Raw genomic sequence first — 18,605 nt, 5'->3', positions numbered from 1 at the left:
GCCTGAGCTCCACTCGCCATGAAAAGTGTCATGGAGCAATAGCTGCCTTGGAAACTCCAGCACGTAGTATTGCTGACACTGCACGTTCTCTTCGGAGGTGAACAAATCTAACCAAGGTTTTCCACACTGATGAAAGAGACCTTGAGCCACCTTCGACTGGAGACACAGTTTGTGATCCTCTAGGCCTTGACGGCTGAGTTTGTCAGCCCTAGCGTTAAGAGAACCTGCCGGCTGTTGAACCACCAGGGTTATGCATTGCTGTGCCAGCCATGTCCAGAGATGCAGGACCTCCCGACAAAGGGTCTACAACCCCACCCCATCTTGCTAGTTGCCGTACCACATGTCGGTGGTGTTGTCGGTGAACACCTGCACTAACTTACCCGTGACAGAGGGAAGAAATGCCTTCAATGCCAACCGAATTGCTCGATACTCCAACAAATTGATGTGGAGCCCCGATTCCGCCAGGAGACCAGTGTCTCCTGGTCCCCACCTCTCCCAGATGGCCACCCGATACCAGAAGTGATGCATCTTTCACGACTCTGAGCTCTGGTTGGGGAACGGAGAGGGGTCTGCCGTTGACCCAATCGCGGTTCGTCAACCACCACTGCAGATCTCTCGTGGTTCCTTCTGCGATCTGGACCACGTCGGTGAGATTTCCTCGATGCTGTGCCCACTGGAACTTCAGGTCCCACTGCAAAGCCTGCATATGCCAACTGGCATGCTTTACCGACAGGATGCAGGAGGCCATGAGGCCCAACAGCCTCAGAGTCAGTCTCACCGAAATCCAGGATAGAGGCTGAAACATCGGAATCATAACCTGAATATCCTGGACTCACTGCTCGGGAGGATAGGCCCGCAACTGCACTCTGTCCAGAACAGCTACGATGAAAGGGAGCGTCTGAGAAGGAGTCATGTGTGACTTTGGCATGTTTATAGAGAACCCCAGCGAATGTAGGAGGGCCCCCGTAGTCTGAAAGTGGGAGACGACAGCCTGAGGCAAGGGTGCCTTCAACAGCCAGTCGTCTAGGTAAGGGAAGACTGACACCCCTAACCTGCGCAGATTAGCTGACCGCTGCCAACATCCGAAGGACACTGGTAAGGCCGAAGGAGAGCACAGTAAACTGAAAGTGCTTGCGACCTATCTTGAACCACTGGTTACGCCTGTTCCCGGCAGGATGCGGATGCGCGTCCTGCAGATCCAACCATACCATCCAGTCTTCTTGGTCTAGGGCAGACAAGACCTGAGCTAAAGTGAGCATCTTAAACTTGCCCGTGAGGAAGAGATTAACGGTCCGAAGATCTAAAATGGGCCTCAACCCTTTGTTCTTCTTTGGAAACAAAAGGTAGCGGGAATAACAGCCACTGGCTACTTCTGAAACCGGGACCCTTTCTATAGCTCCCTTGGTCAAAAGAGCTGTAATTTCCTCCAGGGGCAATTTCAGATGATCCTCCGTCAGCCGTTCTTGATTTGGCAAAATGGGAGGAGGAAATGAAAAGAAAGGTAGAGACCCACTAGTCCGATGTTATGGATATCCAGTGGGGGAGAAGATGACGGATTCTCCGGTCAAAAGGAGTGGTGTGGTCTTGCAGATTCAGACTAGTAGTGCTTGGAGGCTGTGGCTGCCGAGGGCAGGGTGGCCGACTACTTCTGACTTAACATTCGTGAGTCGGAATGAACCGCGTCCACGTCCCCGTACAACTTGGGAGGCCTGCGCAGGACGGTGGCTCGGATAGCGATGACGTGGCTGGAAACCCCTTCCGTTGCCATGAAAGGGGGAAAAGGCAGACTGCCTATAACTCAGGGGTCATTGAACCTTACTAGGACCGAATCTGCCTTTTCCCCAAAAAGACGTATTCCATCAAAGGGCATATCCATTAGATTGGCCTGGACAACGCCTGAGAAGATAGTTGTCCTAAGCAAGGCGTGGCACATCAAGGCCACTGTCTTGGAAATCGATCTGCCCAGCGAATCAGTCACATCAAGGCCATACAGTTTGGCTAATTTCGCAGCATCTCACCCATCCTTAACTGCTTAAGAGAGCACAGTCCGCGCCTCTTCCAAGACTTGTAGCAGCGCTTGCGCAAACGTCTCCCAAAGGGAGTTGGAGAAACAGGCCAATAAGCATGTGGTATTCACCGAGGCTGGAGGAAGAAAACATCTTCTTTCCAAATGAATCCAGCCTCTTAGATTCCCTATCCTGAGGGATAGAAGGGAACACGCCCTGGGATGTAGAGGTCTGCACTACCAAACTTTCAGGGGCAAGGTGTTGGCTATGGAACTTTGGGTCAACTGGCGCTGGGCGATGGCAGCGCGCAATTGTCCTATATAGAGGAGCCCCTGTGCTAGGCTTGGGCAAAGTGCTTACAAGAACATCAGTCAATGCTTCGTTAAAGGGAAAAAGGGGTTCGCAGGTAGAAGCACCTGGTTGAAGCACTTGAGTTAGGTGATTAGTCCTGACCTGCACGGAGGGCAGCTCTAATCCGAGGAACTCAGCTGTCCTTTTAACCACCATGGCGTTCGATGCCCCCTCCTCCGTACTCATTGTTGGTATGTATGTATGTGTGTATACTTGTAAAGCACACTGCCGCCCCATCTCGGGGCATCCTGGCGCTGTATACCGCTGTGGAACACATCCTGGCTTTCCCTGTGAGATGCCCCCTCCAGGGCACCCCCAAGGTGAAGCCAGGCATCCCAGCGCTGTTTAGGCCGTGTTGGAGATTAAGCAAGCTATTGCCCAGAGTTGCAGAGTGGGACCCATGATTAGAGTAGGCACCGAGGCGAGAATTATTGAGTCCGCGGACATTGAGCCCAAGACCCTGCCGCGTCGGGAATTGAACCCTGGTCCCGGGTCTGACCTCTGCTTCAGGGTCTGCCGCTTCTAACCTGTGAGCCACACTTCTCCACTTGGTGGGGAGAGCATGCCAGTATCTGGAGAAGTGTCGAGTCCACTGGTTTCACCAAGCTCCCCATTCAGGTCTAACTGCTCTGCTGAGTCATCCTGGTGTTCCAAAGGTTCCATAGACCCCTCTCATTCCTCTCCCGAGCGTAACACATCCTCAAGTGCTCAGGCAACAACATAGAACCCGTGGTTCAATTGGCGCTGGAATCGGCGATGAGCGACATCGTTCGACTCATCAGGGAGAAGGATGAGGCTGGGGCCGCCGGTGGGCACCGAAGGCACTGACTTAGAGTTATTTGCCGGAGGAAGTCTCGATGGCAGGACCAGCGTAGACCCAAATCCGGGATTGGATCCACGAGGCCCCACCGGTGCTGTGGCTAGAGCCTATGGCGTCAAACCTCATGGGGACCCTTACAACTCTGCGGGGCCCGTGAGCTCGCCAGAGGGGCCGCCCACTCAAATAAGTGGCGGATAGCCTCGTAAAATTCTTATATTTGAGCGGGGAGTCGCTCAGGCTCCCGGAAAGAGAGTGCGGCTCAACGTCGATCCGGGCTCAGGCTCTGCAGAACCCTGCCTAGAGCTACAGTGCCCCTTACCTCTTTTGTCAACGAATGACAGCCAAGGTGAAGATGAAGTCCGCTTGGACTTCTTATCAATCAATCAATCAATCATATGATTTGTAAAGCGCACTACTCACCCGTGAGGGTCTCAAGGCCCTGGGGTGCGGGATGCTGCTACTGCTCGAAAAGCCAGGTCTTGAGGAGTTTTCTGAAGGTCAGCAGGTCTTGGGTCTGCCGTAGGTGGATGGGGAGGTGTTCCAGGTCTTGGCGGCGAGGTGGGAGAACGATCTGCCGCCTGAGGTCACTCTTCGGAAGCGGGGGACTGTAGCGAGGGCGAGGTCGGCGGAGCGGAGCTGGCGAGTGGGGGTGTAGAAGCGGAGTCGTCTGTTGAGGTACGTTGGTCCGGTGTTGTGGAGTGCCTTATGTGCGTGGGTGAGGAGCTTGAAGGTTATCCTCTTGTTGACCGGGAGCCAGTGTAGGTCTCTCAGGTGGGGTGTGATGTGGCTGCGGCGAGGGATGTCGAGGATCAGGCGTGCAGAGGCGTTCTGGATGCGTTGGAGCCGTCTCAGGAGTTTGGCCGAAGCTCCTGCGTAGAAGGCGTTTCCATAGTCCAACCTGCTGCTGACAAGGGCATGGGTGACTGTTCTTCTCATTTCAGCGGGGATCCACTTGTAGATCCTACGGAGCATGTGGAGGGTGTTGAAGAAGGAGGAGGAGATGGCGTTGACCTGTTTAGTCATGGAGAAGGTGGAGTCGAGGATGACCCCTAGGGTGCGTGCGTGGTCGGTGGGTGTTGGAGCGGTTCCCAGTGCGGTCGGCCACCAGGAGTCGTTCCAGGCTGAAGGGTTGGATCCAAGGATGAGGACCTCCGTCTTGTCCGAGTTCAGCTTCAGTCGGCTGTTTCTCATCCATTCAGCAACGGCCTTCATTCCTTCGTGAAGGTTGGTTTTGGCGGTGTGGGGGTCTTTGGTGAGGGAGAGTATCAGCTGGGTGTCATCGGCATAGGAGAGGATGTTGAGGTCGTGTCGACGGGCGACGTGGGCTAGCGGTGCCATGTAGATGTTAAACAGGGTTGGGCTGAGGGATGAGCCCTGGGGTACGCTGCAGATGTGCCTCGACCCGGAGTGTCCCGATGACCTCGAGTGGGACGAAGAGGACTTTGGGCTCCGGGAGCGGTCTTGCGATCTCCTCTTCTTTGATCGGGACCGAAATCTCTGCAGAGTACCGCTGGGCAGTGTTGACTGCCGGGCCGCAAGGAGCTCCACAGCCTGCTCCCGCAAAGCTTTCGGAGCCATAGCATGGGCAGTACGAGCACAGGTTTGAATCATGGTCGCAATCGAGACACCAGAGGCAGACGAGGTGGGAGTCGGTAACTGACGTCATGTGGTGCCAGGCACCGCATGGCTTGAACCCTGTCTTCTTCAAAGACATCCTCGCACATGAAGGAATTTTTTTTGTGGTTTTTCAGATATATCTAAAAATCAACAGGGGAGGGGGCAGGGAAGTAAATTAGGGATATAATGGCCCTCTACACTGTTGAATTAGGTATTTATCTCATGAGAGGTAGAGCAAATAGTTAAAATATCTAAAAGTTGATTCAACATTATAGATTCTACAGCAAATATATTGTGTTTCGGTGTGTTGGGAAGTCTCCAGATGGCAAAATGTTATTTTGCCTGGAGCAATAAAAGTTCTTGTACATTACTAAAGGCCATACAGGTGACTGACTTGCACGGAGCCAGGCTGCACAGCATCATTCATGTGGTAAGTAGAAAAACAACCCGTTGCTTACTCACAGAAATATGAACTGTGGGATTTTACTATCACAAAGAAGATTTGCACAATCCAATTCCATCTGAGTAAAAATATTATTAGGTGTGGGTTTGCAGGCATTTCTTGGTAGGTCCAGCTATACACCAAGTTGCAAGTTATTTACCAGTCTGAAAACTCTAGTTAACCTACTCATATCTTGAGCAGGAATAAACGTGTGTTCAGGGTGTAAATACGACTTTTGGTGTTGCAAAAAGAATGTTTAGGATCAAATGCACTCTTGGATCACATTTCAGCATTGCCTCGAGTACCTGAGGGATTCTATTTGAATGTCTAAAAAAGTTAACAATCCACTCCAATCTAAGAAGCAAATTTCAAGCTAAAAATAAAATTTGATAAATAACTTTTGAAAATTAGCCCTATAATGCATACAGGGTAGTGTAGAGGAAAACCTTGACCTCCTCATCTATGGTCTACACTGATCAATTAGTACTGGTAAGTGTCTTCGCTTGGCACTAAGGATGTTCACCCTGTTGTGCAAGGGGCATGCCCCTTTGCAATGACGTATGGCTGTTCAACATGCACAGTATTGCAGAAAATTATCTGAGATCCTTTTTAGGTCGAGCATTCGAGATCTCTTGTATACACTTTAGTACATACTTGTCTGCTTCCACTTACGGACTTTTTTTCTCTTCAACTGCATATATAACTGTCTGAATAGAAAACGACCAGTAGAGGTCAGTAAAATACCAGAATTGCTTTCTGCTGAGGGACTTTCTTTTTCTTATTTTTCTGGCAAATACCTCTATTTAACTTTTTTTTATAGAAAATGACCAGAAGAGGTCATTAAAATACTATAATCACTTTCGCATTCTCTAGGTTCCAGTCCATAGAAATGATCTTCCACCAGCACCCGTAGACAATATTTTTTTTTAAATCTTGTATTTTCAGTGATATGACCATGAAGGCCCTGATTTTATATTAAAAGCAGAGCTTTGGACTATACCATTTTCCGCTGAAAGGCCATATTTCTCGCCATGTGTTCCCATGCCTGTCACACACTTTGGTGCTTACTTTCCCTCCATGTTAAAGAATAGTAGATGTTTCAGCACCTAGGCTAATGTGCTGCATAGCTAAATGCATATAAGGTCCCAAAGGCAAGACAGATTTATCTGCAAATGCTTGTTAGGTCTTGGCTACAAACCTGCTTTAGCTGTCTGTAGGCAGACCTATTGTTTCCCATACATAACAGGTACTTAGAGTGGGCATTGGTTAAGTTCATAGTGGATGGTTTTGATGCCTCTCTGTTTGTCTGCACCTAAATCAATTTTTTATACCCCCCCTCCCTTACCCCCCGCATCCTGATGCTGCTTTCCTGCTTCACATCCTCTCCACAAAACTGCACTTACGAACAAAAAACAGATACCAGAGTAGTAAGAAGCACAGTCATTTCACAAAACATCATACCTGAAGTATTGTCGTCACATTGTTGACAGTGCTCTGTGCTCGTGATAGTTAGGTGACAGCCAAACGCCAGTCTGCTATAATCAAAACAGCATTTAATATTATCAGTATTCAGTAGGGCATTATGCGTAAAGGTTATCACTTTAATTCAGTATAGGCATCATTATTCAAAAAGTGCTCTAGGAAAAGGCAACTCACCTATCAGCTCCGTTTTTGATCATTCTATGTATCCACATTCTTATAATCCTTCAAATTCGATATGGAAAGCTCTCAGAACACGTTCCAGCTATTTAATGCCTTGCTATGTTAAAATAAAAAGCCAATTTAGAGGACGGTGATAACTGGATACCTGTCAATTGGTGCCAGATTTCTACTGTGCCTTCCTCTCTGCTGCACCCCTCGATTTACAAAGTGGCTGGAAGCAGTGACCCCGGTGCCAGAGTAGCCGCCGGATACGTAAAAAAATCACCCTTTCTGTGGCTGTCAAGCGAAGGAATGGCGTCTGATAGCAATCGACATGGTCTGTCAGGTGCCATTTGAGTAGGTGTCCCTTTTATTGGTAGCAGCACTGAAACCATTGTGGTTCAGCCAATAAATCTTTCAAATAACACCCAGGTCCTCAGTGGAAGCTTATAGCACGCAGGAAAACACTTGCCAGGTGAGTTGTGGAAATGACCCCCAGTGTAGATTCATTTCCAGGGCATACATAAGGGGCAACAGTGGTGCCCTGCTACCAAAGTATGGCCATCTTGCTGCCATGGTTCTTTTGTTCAGGCAAAGAGGCTCCCACCATATGTGGGGAAGCTACTTATTCGGAAAATGGGCGCCAAACTGAAATGAGGATGCAAGAATTCACCTATACTGCTTTTTGGGATCAGGGATCTATAAAGAGAACCTTTAAATCGCAACATTTTGCTTACCGTGTACAGTAAGTCCGACATAATAGTTTTGCTTTTTTTTTTTGTAAGAACCATATTCTCCTAAAAGTTGTTTTTTTCCACAGTATCTTCAGCCATCTGTGTATTTATCGAATAAAGCATGGACGGAATTTAGGTTAGAGAGAATACGTATCTCTAAATATATATCCAGATGAACAAGTTAATTACCTTTGGAAATGCTCTTTCTGGTGGATACTATATCTAACCGCAGATTATTCACCTTGTAAATAATCAGCAGGCAGCTGACTGGATCCAGAACAAGCATTAAAAAACGCAATAGGTCTCGCCTTTTTTTAAGGGGATATTTCTTCTGTTTGCTGTCCGGGTAAAGCCCTCGTTTGGGACCAGTGACTTTGACGCCAGCACCTTGCCGCACCCGCTTTGCGGGTGCTGCTGCGCCCTTTACCATCGAGACTGTCGGATCGGACCGGGCTTGGAGGAGCCTTGGGCGTCGTGAGGCCAGGGAAGACTGACAGGTTGGAGAGTAGCGCCGCAGGGACTCAATTGCCCAGGAGTCCCTGCCTGACCGTACACACCTGGTCCGCGCTCCCTGTCTGCACCGCCCACAGGACGCTTAGAGCCTTAAATCTGCGGGTTTGCTTCCTACCTGCGGGATATTTCTTCTGTTTGCTGTCCGGGTAAAGCCCTCGTTTGGGACCAGTGACTTTGACGCCAGCACCTTGCCGCACCCTTTTCGCGGTGCCGCTGCGCCCTTTACCATCGGGACTGTCGGAATCGGACCGGGCTTGGAGGAGCCTTGGGCGTCAACTGCCCCCTTTAGCTCAAAAAACTAGTTAAAAAAGTTTGGACCATCCCCTACTTGAACCACCCCCATAGACTCCCAAGGAATTAAGACCAAGGGAACGACGGATAGGTCTCTGCAGAGGGATTCGAGAAGGCCGGAAACTCACAAAACGCCTAGGGGGGAGGTTACTCAACGAATAGCTACACACAAATCTGGTAACCCTAACAATAATGATAGGGAACCAAAGGCTGCCATCCCCCACACTAGACCAATGAGGCCACCCATATACAGACTTACCACCACAATCATTAGCATATACGGTAGTGCTAGTCGGGGTCCCAGAATTGCTCCAAGGAAAACCAGAGTCCTTCTTTGAATTAATAAATAAAGCTGTGTACTGGCTGAACAAGAATAGACCACTTCCCTCTGATATGTCTGGGCAAATATTTTTTGCAAGAAGGTTAAGTTGGCTGGGGCATAGGAGAAAGGACATCCCAGGGGACTGTTTCGTTATTAATTTTGGAGACAAGCGGGTGGTCCATCATATATGTAACTGGCCCTGCCAGTACGGTGCGAGCAATATCCTCACCAGGGATTTGAGTTTTTTCTATCCCCATTTACCCTCCTTGTAAACAACAACGACCCGAATGGAATTTCCATATAGGCACCTGGAAGAGGGAAGGGGAAGCAGATATAACATTCCAACTTTTAATTGTTATGACAAGCTCTCCGACCTGGAAAGCTTGGATTGGCTTGAGTCTGTGGACCCTACCTCAAATAGTTTGGCCAAAACACATACCCTGTGTAGGTAAAAAGAAGGTAAAACAGAGTATAGTGATGCTACAAATAAAGAACCCCCTTTAATTATCAGTAATGCCTCCCATTGTGAAGACTTTAAGGAGATAGCTATTGATACTGTAATAAATAAAGACGTACCAAATATGGGGATATTATTTTGGAACGTCGCAGGGCTCCGTGCAAAGATTGCGAACGGCGTCTGGTTAGACTTCGTTCTCAGCTTTAGCATTTTATGCCTACAGGAAACATGGGCGCCTTCAGAGTTACATCTGGAGGGATACAGAACATATGTCTCTCCAGCACGACCCTCTTCCTCTGGCAGAGTCAAGGGTGGATTAATTATCTTTGTATCAAACCTTCTCCATTAAAACTGGACACAAACTTTTAAATTCTTATCCTACACTATAGTAACTCTAAAGCTCTTGTTATCAAGAACTTTTATAACAATCTCCCCATAGTTGATCTAATAAAAACCATAAAGGAGATAAATGTGTTCCTTTATGAACTACAAGTAAAGGTACAGAAGGTGTTGACCATAATCTGGGGCGGGGATTTCAATCAGACCCTGTGCATCCACAGTGCGAGTACTGTGTGTGGAGTTGAGGACGAAAATGGCAACCCAATACCTCATTTTCCCCACACTATGGTTGGCCAGTGTCTGAATGAGACTTTTTGTGATATTGAACTTGTCCTTGTCAACGACCTGGTGAATCCTCCTATCCCGGTCATACCTACGTTTAATGGTAGAGGCAGGCCAAGCGCAATTGACTTTATCTTTATCTCAGCAACTGCAGGAAGAGATCTCATTAATTGTAAAATGCACGATATAACCCTCAGCGACCATTACCCAATCAGCATAAACTTAAAACTGACTAAGAAAGTCGAAGGGTTTAATTTTAAGACGACTTTAAACCAAAATAACCTCACTCTAGATGGACTTAATGGTTATTCACTAAGGTGGGAAAAGGTGGACCCCCTGGCAATTACTACTAAACTGGTTTCTAATTTAAGACCAGTTTTAGAGAAATTTTTCGATCCAGCCACCACCAGTGAGGACATTATCGTTAGTTTTTTAACATTAATAACATCAATCAGGGAATCCCTTTTTGTTAAAATGAAGACAGGGAAAATTATCAGGAAAGGATGGTTTGATAGCGCTTGTACGAAAGCCTATCAGAATCTAAAAGCAGCGTTAAATAAAAAGGATAGAACCTCTAAGGAAATAGATGCTCATCGGAAAACTTACAAACAGGCCCTAAAACGTAGGAAGAACTCACTGAAAAAAGATCTTTGGACCCAACTACACTCCTCTTGCTCTATAAGGGACAGTGTCGCCTTCTGGAAGGTCTTGAAGTCTCCCTTTTTAGCCAATACAACGGTAAACCCCAGTCTCGATGTTGCGATTGATGAACAGACGTGGGTTGAATATTTTAAGCGGATATTCAGCTCACCTCCATCCGCAACTCAATTACTTTCTTCTGGGTTAAATCCGATTTCTTTTCCGTTGCCTATTAATATAACTAACGAGGAGGTGGAGCTAGCCGTGATGGCCAGCAAAAACGGCAAAGCACCGGGCCCCCGACATAAACCCTATTGACTTCTTTAAATTCAATATGGAACTCTGGTCGCCTATTCTAACTAGGGTCCTACAGGCTACATGTGACGTGGGCCTCATTGATTCATGGTCCCAATCCATCCTCGAGCCTATATTTAAAAAAGGGGATCGCCAATTACCATCCTGCTACCGGCCTATTTCCCTGCTGGATTCGCTGGGGAAAGTGGCCGGTCGCATTATCCTAGATCGACTCCAGCAATGGGATTGAGATAACAAAGTTCTTTCTGATATGCAGTTCGGGTTTCGTGAGGGTTTGGGCACAATAGAGCAAGCATCTCTATTTTGTATTTTGATATCACAATAGAGCAAGCCCTTAATATATCCCTAATAGTTGACAAGTACGTAAAGGCAAAGGGGGGGGGGCATTTACATGGCTTACGTTGACCTCTCAGCAGCATTTGACTGAGTTATTCATAATAAGCTGTGGACCATCCTAGCTGACATGGGAATAGAGACGTCTCTTAACATTCTTGCCAGAACTATATTCAGATTGCCACAGCTAGAGTTAGATACGGAGTGGGGAGCGAGCTAACAAAGCCGTTTAGAGTGGAACGCGGGGTAAGGCAGGGTTGTGTCCTAGCCCCGTTTTTATTTAATCTCTACTCCAACGGCCTTGAAAAAGCCATGGTTACGGGTTGCAAGGACCTCCCCTTTATAAATAAGCGCCCTATACCGATCCTACTCCATGCGGATGACGCTGTTATATTAGCCCATACTCCCATGGAGCTACAGCGTGCCCTCGTAAAGTATCACAATTTCATGGCTAACCTGGACCTAAAAATAAACATCAAAAAGACGTATGTTATGTCCGCAGGCCTAAGGACGAAGAACATTAAGCCTATGTATATCGAAAATCAAAAATTGGATACTACAACCACCTATCCTTACCTGGGCGTAGTATTTGACAACAAATGCTCCTGGAAGCCTGCCATTGAATCAAGGAAGCTTACTTTTAAGAGGACAACAGCCGCCTTGGTTAACTTTGCTAATAAATTAGGCAGGCGCCACCCGGTAGAACTTCTTGAAATCTATAGGGCTAAATGCATTTCAAGTGCAATATATGGGGCTGGGGTCTTGCCAAGGTAGAGGAAGTGCAAAGGGTGGAAAACAATTTTTTAAGATTCATCTTGGCTGTCCCACAGGGAACTTCAACTTATGCATGCCACGTGGAATTGGGATTTACTTTTATAACTGATCTGATAAGGATCCAACCCCTTCTTCTGTGGCACCGCATATGGTCCTCTAGTGAAACCTCTCTCTGTAGGGAGTTCATTGAGGACTGTATTTCCCTTGACAAGGGACACAAAATCACCTGGATAGCGTATATTAAGAAATTCTTTAGCGACCTTGGCATGCAACAGTATTACACTTCTCCCTCTATAATTGCAGTAATACCTAGGAAGCGGTTTAAAAAGGCTTGCTTGAGTCATCTTGAATTCCTACGACTGTCTAGTGAGGTTTCTAAACCAACCGTGCAACACTCACTACAAATACAAACAACGACGGTCCAGCCTTACTTCACCTTTGAGTTTTCGGGTTATGAAAGACTACTCCTAACCAGGTTTAGACTAAACATCTTTCACCACCTAGTCACCTTCCCTAAGATTAACACCTGGGAAAAACTACCACAACCATGTCCCTGTGACGGTAGTTCCCCCCAAACCACGATTCACACACTACTCTTCTGCAATTTTTATCAGGATTTGAGGAAACACTGGCTCACTCCTATTTTAAAAATTATGGGTCTACGTAGGTGTCGCCCGGCATTCCTTGCCCTTCAATTTCTAGAAGTTGCACCTTTTGCTAAATCGATAGTAAACTTCATGAAATTGGTTATTAAACACAGGCAGAATCTCGAGCAACATTGACACGTTCCTTCTGTGATGGTAAAACTGATACGTTCTTCATTCTGTACATTTTGCTGTACCTTTGTATTAATTTTGATACTGCGAATGTTTCTTATTTGAACTTATAAGCTTTTTACGTTGACTGTATTGTTACATTCCGTATACATTCATTAGTAGCTTATTCTCATGGTCGTCGCTTCCATAATAAGAGTAAAAAGTGCTTTCCTATGGGAGGAATGGAACATTGAGAAAACACATCTTTTGCTAATCTTTTTATTTTAAAAATGAAAAACAAAAAAAACTGTCATTATGATATTTTATTATTTATTTTTAAAATCCTTTCTTAAACGTATTCTTTTGTACTTAGATGTAACATATATTGTGCTTTTATGGATGTTTTCTCTACAACCGAATAAAGCTTGATTTGAAGTCAAAGCCATTTGCTTTGCTATACAACACCATAAGCAAAGCAAATAGCTTTAACTTAACCAAATGCGAGACCTGTTGCCTTTTCAATTCTTGGCCAGGATCACACGTTTCTGGTGAGGCACGGAGGCCCGGACTGGTCGGTGCTGTGGCCAACCTGTTTGAGTCATCTGCTTCACCATCCGGAGAGAGCGTCCACCCCAACCCCCCACTAGAGGAAGGGGGGCCGGTGCAGACTCGTGCCAGTGGTGTGCTGTGGCTGGCTCTGGTGAGGGTGGTCTAACACCTACTATTCAAAAGTCCATACAGCGCCAACGGGCCCCTTCGCAGCGCTCGGAGACACTAGACACAGGGCAGGTTCGCCCCATGCACTTGGCTTGCTCCGGTCCTCAGCATTGAGGGAGGGCTGGACAGGACCGCAGGGCAGGGCACGCGCCCTCTCCGCCAATGGGTGGGGAGCAGGCGCGCAACACCCATTGGGCTCACCGGGCTTCAGCCCCCCCCGTCGCCTCCTCTGCCCGGGCTAAGATGACACGCACTGAAATCATTAACTAACGCTGCGCATCGGAGCCGAGAATGTGATTTTTATTATGCATTCTGAGAGGCCCAGCAGCCCGAGCAGACAGCCAGCCTCTGAACAGTTTCCTCGAGTGAACCCCCCTGCCCTGACCTCTGGTTTTCCTTTAGAGTGGTGCAGAGGTGAAATCCTTGCCTGAAGGCAGGGATTCACCTAAGCACTTGATGGGTTATAAGCATGGGGTGTGAAGTGCACAGCAGGGAGGAAGGCATGGCCAGTGCAGGTGACGCTTTTCTTTTGTATGGGAATTTCTGCTGGCGTCATAGCCCAGGGTGTGCTGTCTGTGCACTTGTAAGGATGTGTATTCCATACAAGTGCACAGACAGCAAACCCTGGGCTAAGACACCAGCAGAAATTAATTTTCAAAGGAAAAGCATCACCTGCACTGCCATCCCTTTCATCCTGCTGTCTGTGCACCTGGATGGAATTCACATCCACCGCACTGCTCACCAGATAAATGGTGAACAGGGCCATGGAGCTTTCTATTTTCGCATCCAAGGGCAGCAGCGAAGAAGCAGAGGGGACCCAGGCAAGGAGAATCCAGGAGACCTATCTACTCTGAGACCTTCGAGGGGCTGGATGCCAGGACGCAGTGCTGCTGATCAGCCCGACTCCACAGTATAGTATCAGAGGAGCAGTCAGAAGTTTTTTATGTAAGTTCCAGTAACTTTAATGCATTTTTCAGCACATCATTACCTTTTGGGGGTGCTAGTGGGTAACTTTAGAGTTCAGAGTGGGTGTGGGTTTTAGGGAGCCAGTGAGTAATTTTATGGTTCATGGTGGGTTACAAATTGGGGTGCCAGGGTTTAATTTTAGGGTTCTGAGCGGGTATGGGTGTTGGGGTTCCAGGGGGCAATTTTAGGGTTTAGGGTGTGTATGGGTTTTGGGGTGCCAGGGGTCATTTTAGGGTTCAGCGTGGGTATGTGTTTTGGTGTGCCAGGGGTAATTTTAGGGTTCAGGGAAGGTGTGGGTTTTGGGGTGTCAGCGGGCAATTTTAGGGTTCAGGGTGGGTATGGGTTATGGGGTGCCGGGGGAATTTATGGTTCAGCATGGGTATGGGTTTTTGGCTGCCAGAGGGTAATTTTAGGGTGTGGGGTGGGTATGGGTTTTGGGGTGCCAGGGGTGGGGGGGATACTTTTAGGGTTCAGGGTGGGTGTGGGTTTTGGGGTGCCATGGGATTAATTTTAGGGTTCAGCGTGGGTATGTGTTTTATAGTGCCAGGGGTAATTTTAGGGTTTAGGGCAGGTGTGGGTTTTGGGATGTTAGGGGGCTATTTTAGGGTTCAGGGTGGTTATGGGGTGCCAGAGGGGAATTTATGGTTCTGCATGGGTATTGGTTTTGGGGTGCCTGGGGTAATTTTAAGGTTCAGGGTGGGTATGGGTTTTGGAGGGCAATGAGGGAATTTATGGTTCAGCATGGGTATGGTTTCTGGGGTGCCAGGGGTAATTTAAGGTTCAGGGTGGTAATGGGTTTTGGGGTGCCAGGGGGTAATTTTAGGGTGTAGGGTGGGTATGGGTTTTGGGGTGCCGGGGGGGGGGGGATAATTTTAGGGATCAGGATGGGTATGGGTTTTGGGGTGCCAGGGGGGCGGATACTTTTAGGGTTCAGGGTGGGTGTGGGTTTTGGGGTGCCATGGGATTAATTTTAGGGTTCAGCGTGGGTATGTGTTTTATAGTGCCAAGGGTAATTTTAGGGTTTAGGGCAGGTGTGGGTTTTGGGATGTCAGGGGGCTATTTTAGGGTTCAGGGTGGGTATGGGTTATGGGGTGCCAGAGGGGAATTTATGGCTCTGCATGGGTATGGGTTTTGGGGTGCCTGGGGTAATTTTAAGGTTCAGGGTGGGTATGGGTTTTGGGGGGCAAGGGGGGAATTTATGGTTCAGCATGGGTATGGTTTCTGGGGTGCCAGGGGTAATTTAAGGTTCAGGGTGGTAATGGGTTTTGGGGTGCCAGGGGGTAATTTTAGGGTGTGGGGTGGGTATGGGTTTTGGGGTGCCGCGGGGGGGGATAATTTTAAGGATCAGGATGGGTATGGGTTTTGGGGTGCCAGGGGTAATTTTAGGGTTCAGGGCGGGTATGGGTTTTAGGGTGTGAGGGGGTTAATTTTAGGGTTCAGCGTGGGTGTGTTTTGGTGTGCCAGGGGTAATTTTAAGATTCAGGGTGGGTATGGGTTTTGGGGTGCCAGGGGTAAATTTAGGGTTCAGGGCGGGTATGGGTTTTGGGGCTCCAGGGGGGTGATTTTAGGGTTCAGGATGGTAATGGGTTTTGGGGTGTCAGGGGGCAATTTTAGGGTTCAGGGTGGGTATGGATTATGGGGTGCCTGGGGTATTTATGGTTCAGCATGGGTATGGGTTTTGGGGTGCCAGGGGGTAATTTTAGGGTGTGGGGTGGGTATGGGTTTTGGGGTGCCATGGGGGGATACTTTTAGGGTTCAGGGTGGGTGTGGGTTTTGGGGTGCCATGGGATTAATTTTAGGGTTCAGCGTGGGTATGGGTTTTGGGGCTCCAGGGGGGTGATTTTAGGGTTTAGGGTGGTAATGGGTTTTGGAGTGTCAGGGGGCAATTTTAGGGTTCAGGTTGGGTATGGGTTATGGGGTGCCGGGGGGAATTTATGGTTCAGCATGGGAATGGGTTTTGGGGTGCCAGGGGTAATTTTAGGGTTCAGGGCGGGTATGGGTTTTAGGGTGTGAGGGGGTTAATGTTAGGGTTCAGCGTGGGTATGTGTTTTGGTGTGTCAGGGGTAATTTTAAGATTCAGGGTGAGTATGGGTTTTGGGGGCAAGGGTGTAATTTTAGGGATCACTGCGGGTATGGGTTTTGGGGTGCCAGGGGTAATTTAAGGGTTCAGGGCGGGTATGGGCTTTGGGGCTCCAGGGGGGTGATTTTAGGGTTCAGGGTGGTAATGGGTTTTGGGGTGCCAGGGGGTAATTTTAGGGTGTGGGGTGAGTATGGGTTTTGGGGTGCCAGGGGGGGATAATTTTAGGGATCAGGATGGGTATGGGTTTTGGGGTGCCGGGGGTAATTTTAGAGTTCAGGGCGGGTATGGGTTTTAAGGTGTGAGGGGGCATTAACCGATCCTGATTATCTGCCATTTTAGCTCCGCCCCATCGATTAACCTTAGCCACGCCCCTTCTTTTGCCATGTTAGCCCCCCCCGAAATGAAGACCTAGTTGCGCCCCTGGTGGGGAGGTGTGGGAGGAGGGAAGGCGAGGTGTGAAGGTAGGAACACAACGTACAACCCGACTCATCCCTCGGCGCTCGCAGGGCAGGAAATGCATTCCTGGGAGCACAGTGGTAACCGAGAGAGCCCCAGATTCAAGCATATGTCCCTAGTGAGGCGTGTGTCCTTTTCCTTGCCACCCTCCACAGTTTGTGCGATGAACATGCCCCAACTGCCGTCTAAAATAACCAGTACAGTGTATTGGTCTCTCTGACCTCACACGCTGTGCAAGTTGCGTCAGAGCCACTATGACGTCACAAACAGTGCAGTGCAGTGTGGGTAATAAGCCACTATACACCAAGCCCCTCCTCTGACATCTCCAACAGCAATGGAGCGCATCCTTCTAAGCTTATTACGTCACAAACAGGCGAGGAAATGAAGCGGTCTAAGCTCGTGACATCACAAGCACCGGTTGGATTGAAGCATGTTAAGCTCCTGACATGACAAACAACCAGTGCAAGGAAGCGCTGAAAGCTTATGACATCACAAACCGCCCGTGGAATGTACTGTTCTAAGCTTATGACATCACAAATTGCCATTACAATGAAGCGTTTCAACCTTATGACATCACAAGCCGTCGATGGAATGAAGTGGTTTAACCTAATGACATCACAAACAACCATTACAGTGAAACGTTTCCAAGCTTATGACATACCAAACAGACGGTGGTATGCACCGTTCTAAGCTCATGATATCACAGCCAAGAGGGCGGTACGGTGTAAGCCTGCCTGACATCTCAAAGCCAGTGTCATGCAGTGTTGTGAGCTATGACATCACAAGTCATTGGAATGTAGCGCTCTAAGCCTATGCCATCATTCATTAGAATGTAGCGTTCTAAGCCCATTGCATCACAAACAGCCACTGTAACACGGTATTCTCCGTTAATGACGTCACACCCAGGCCACTGAATGTAACCTGCACAGCCTGAGGAGTGTAAACGCCGTCTCGCTATACCCACCCACGCTTTCTATGACAGAGGGACACAAGGGTGGGGGTCGTCCTTGAAACGTCAGCGTCTTCCCCAATGACTTCACGCTCGGTGGCACGCCCCTTCCGTAATTTCTGAAGATCCACCTTCAGCAGGTGATGTTTACACTGAGGGTTGGAGCCAGGCCCGGCTCCAGGAATTTTTCTTTGTGTGGGCCACTGCGGGCTCAATTTGTCTCGGATATGTCTGGGCATGCCTGCTTCAGGGCCCTCCTTTATCTCTTCTTAGTTTTACAAGGCCCAGTAAAATGCACTCTTTTCCAAATCTCTTTCTAAATATTATCACTCTCAAAAGGGATTTTTCCATGTAATGTTCTTTGATGGGAAGAGGAGGTTTCTGAGGGGGGAGTATCAGGCAAGTGACACTTCTCGGGCTCCCTCTGTGCAAGCCTTCAGGAAGAATCCCTCTTCATTACTACCTCCACCTGACCTCGGGCTCTGCAACGCACTCACTCCCTTACAGGCTTGATCCACTACTCCTCTCCAGTGCACCTTATATCTCAGCTGACCTTTGGGCCCCAGCCCTATATCAGGCACCATCGGACCCACTTTCATTTTTCCCGGTAAAAACATTGGTAAAATCACCTTCAAACTTAAAACATTGAATATAGCAGTAAATATAATTAGCACACACTTTAAAGTTTGTTCCACAGTAGCCCTTATGACCGGACTGCTAATTAAATAAACAAAAACAGAAAGGCCATGACAGGGCCGGCTTTAGCACTGAGGCAAAAGTCTTTTTATGCACCATACCAATTACCT

At 48.2% G+C, this 18,605-nt stretch overlaps 1 protein-coding gene across 5 annotated transcripts in view; it reads right to left on the bottom strand.

The window, feature by feature from the left end:
- Positions 1–18,605, bottom strand: part of C4_1H8orf88 (chromosome 4_1 C8orf88 homolog) — an 847,684-nt gene that overhangs the window by 18,573 nt on the left and 810,506 nt on the right. For 4 of the 5 annotated variants that reach the window (XM_078685592.1, XM_078685590.1, XM_078685589.1 and 1 more), the window contains one exon: positions 6,698–6,771. In XM_078685592.1, the coding sequence (XP_078541718.1) occupies positions 6,712–6,771 (60 nt within the window). In that variant the 3' untranslated portion in view covers positions 6,698–6,711. The remainder of the gene's footprint in view (positions 1–6,697; positions 6,772–18,605) is intronic. The other variant, XM_078685591.1, reaches the window with a different exon arrangement.

The sequence above is a fragment of the Lissotriton helveticus genome, chromosome 4_1 (assembly GCF_964261635.1).
Source record: "Lissotriton helveticus chromosome 4_1, aLisHel1.1, whole genome shotgun sequence".
Lineage (NCBI taxonomy): Eukaryota > Metazoa > Chordata > Amphibia > Caudata > Salamandridae > Lissotriton > Lissotriton helveticus.
Note: the sequence above shows the minus strand (reverse complement) of the source record. Positions and strands in the feature narration are given on the sequence as shown.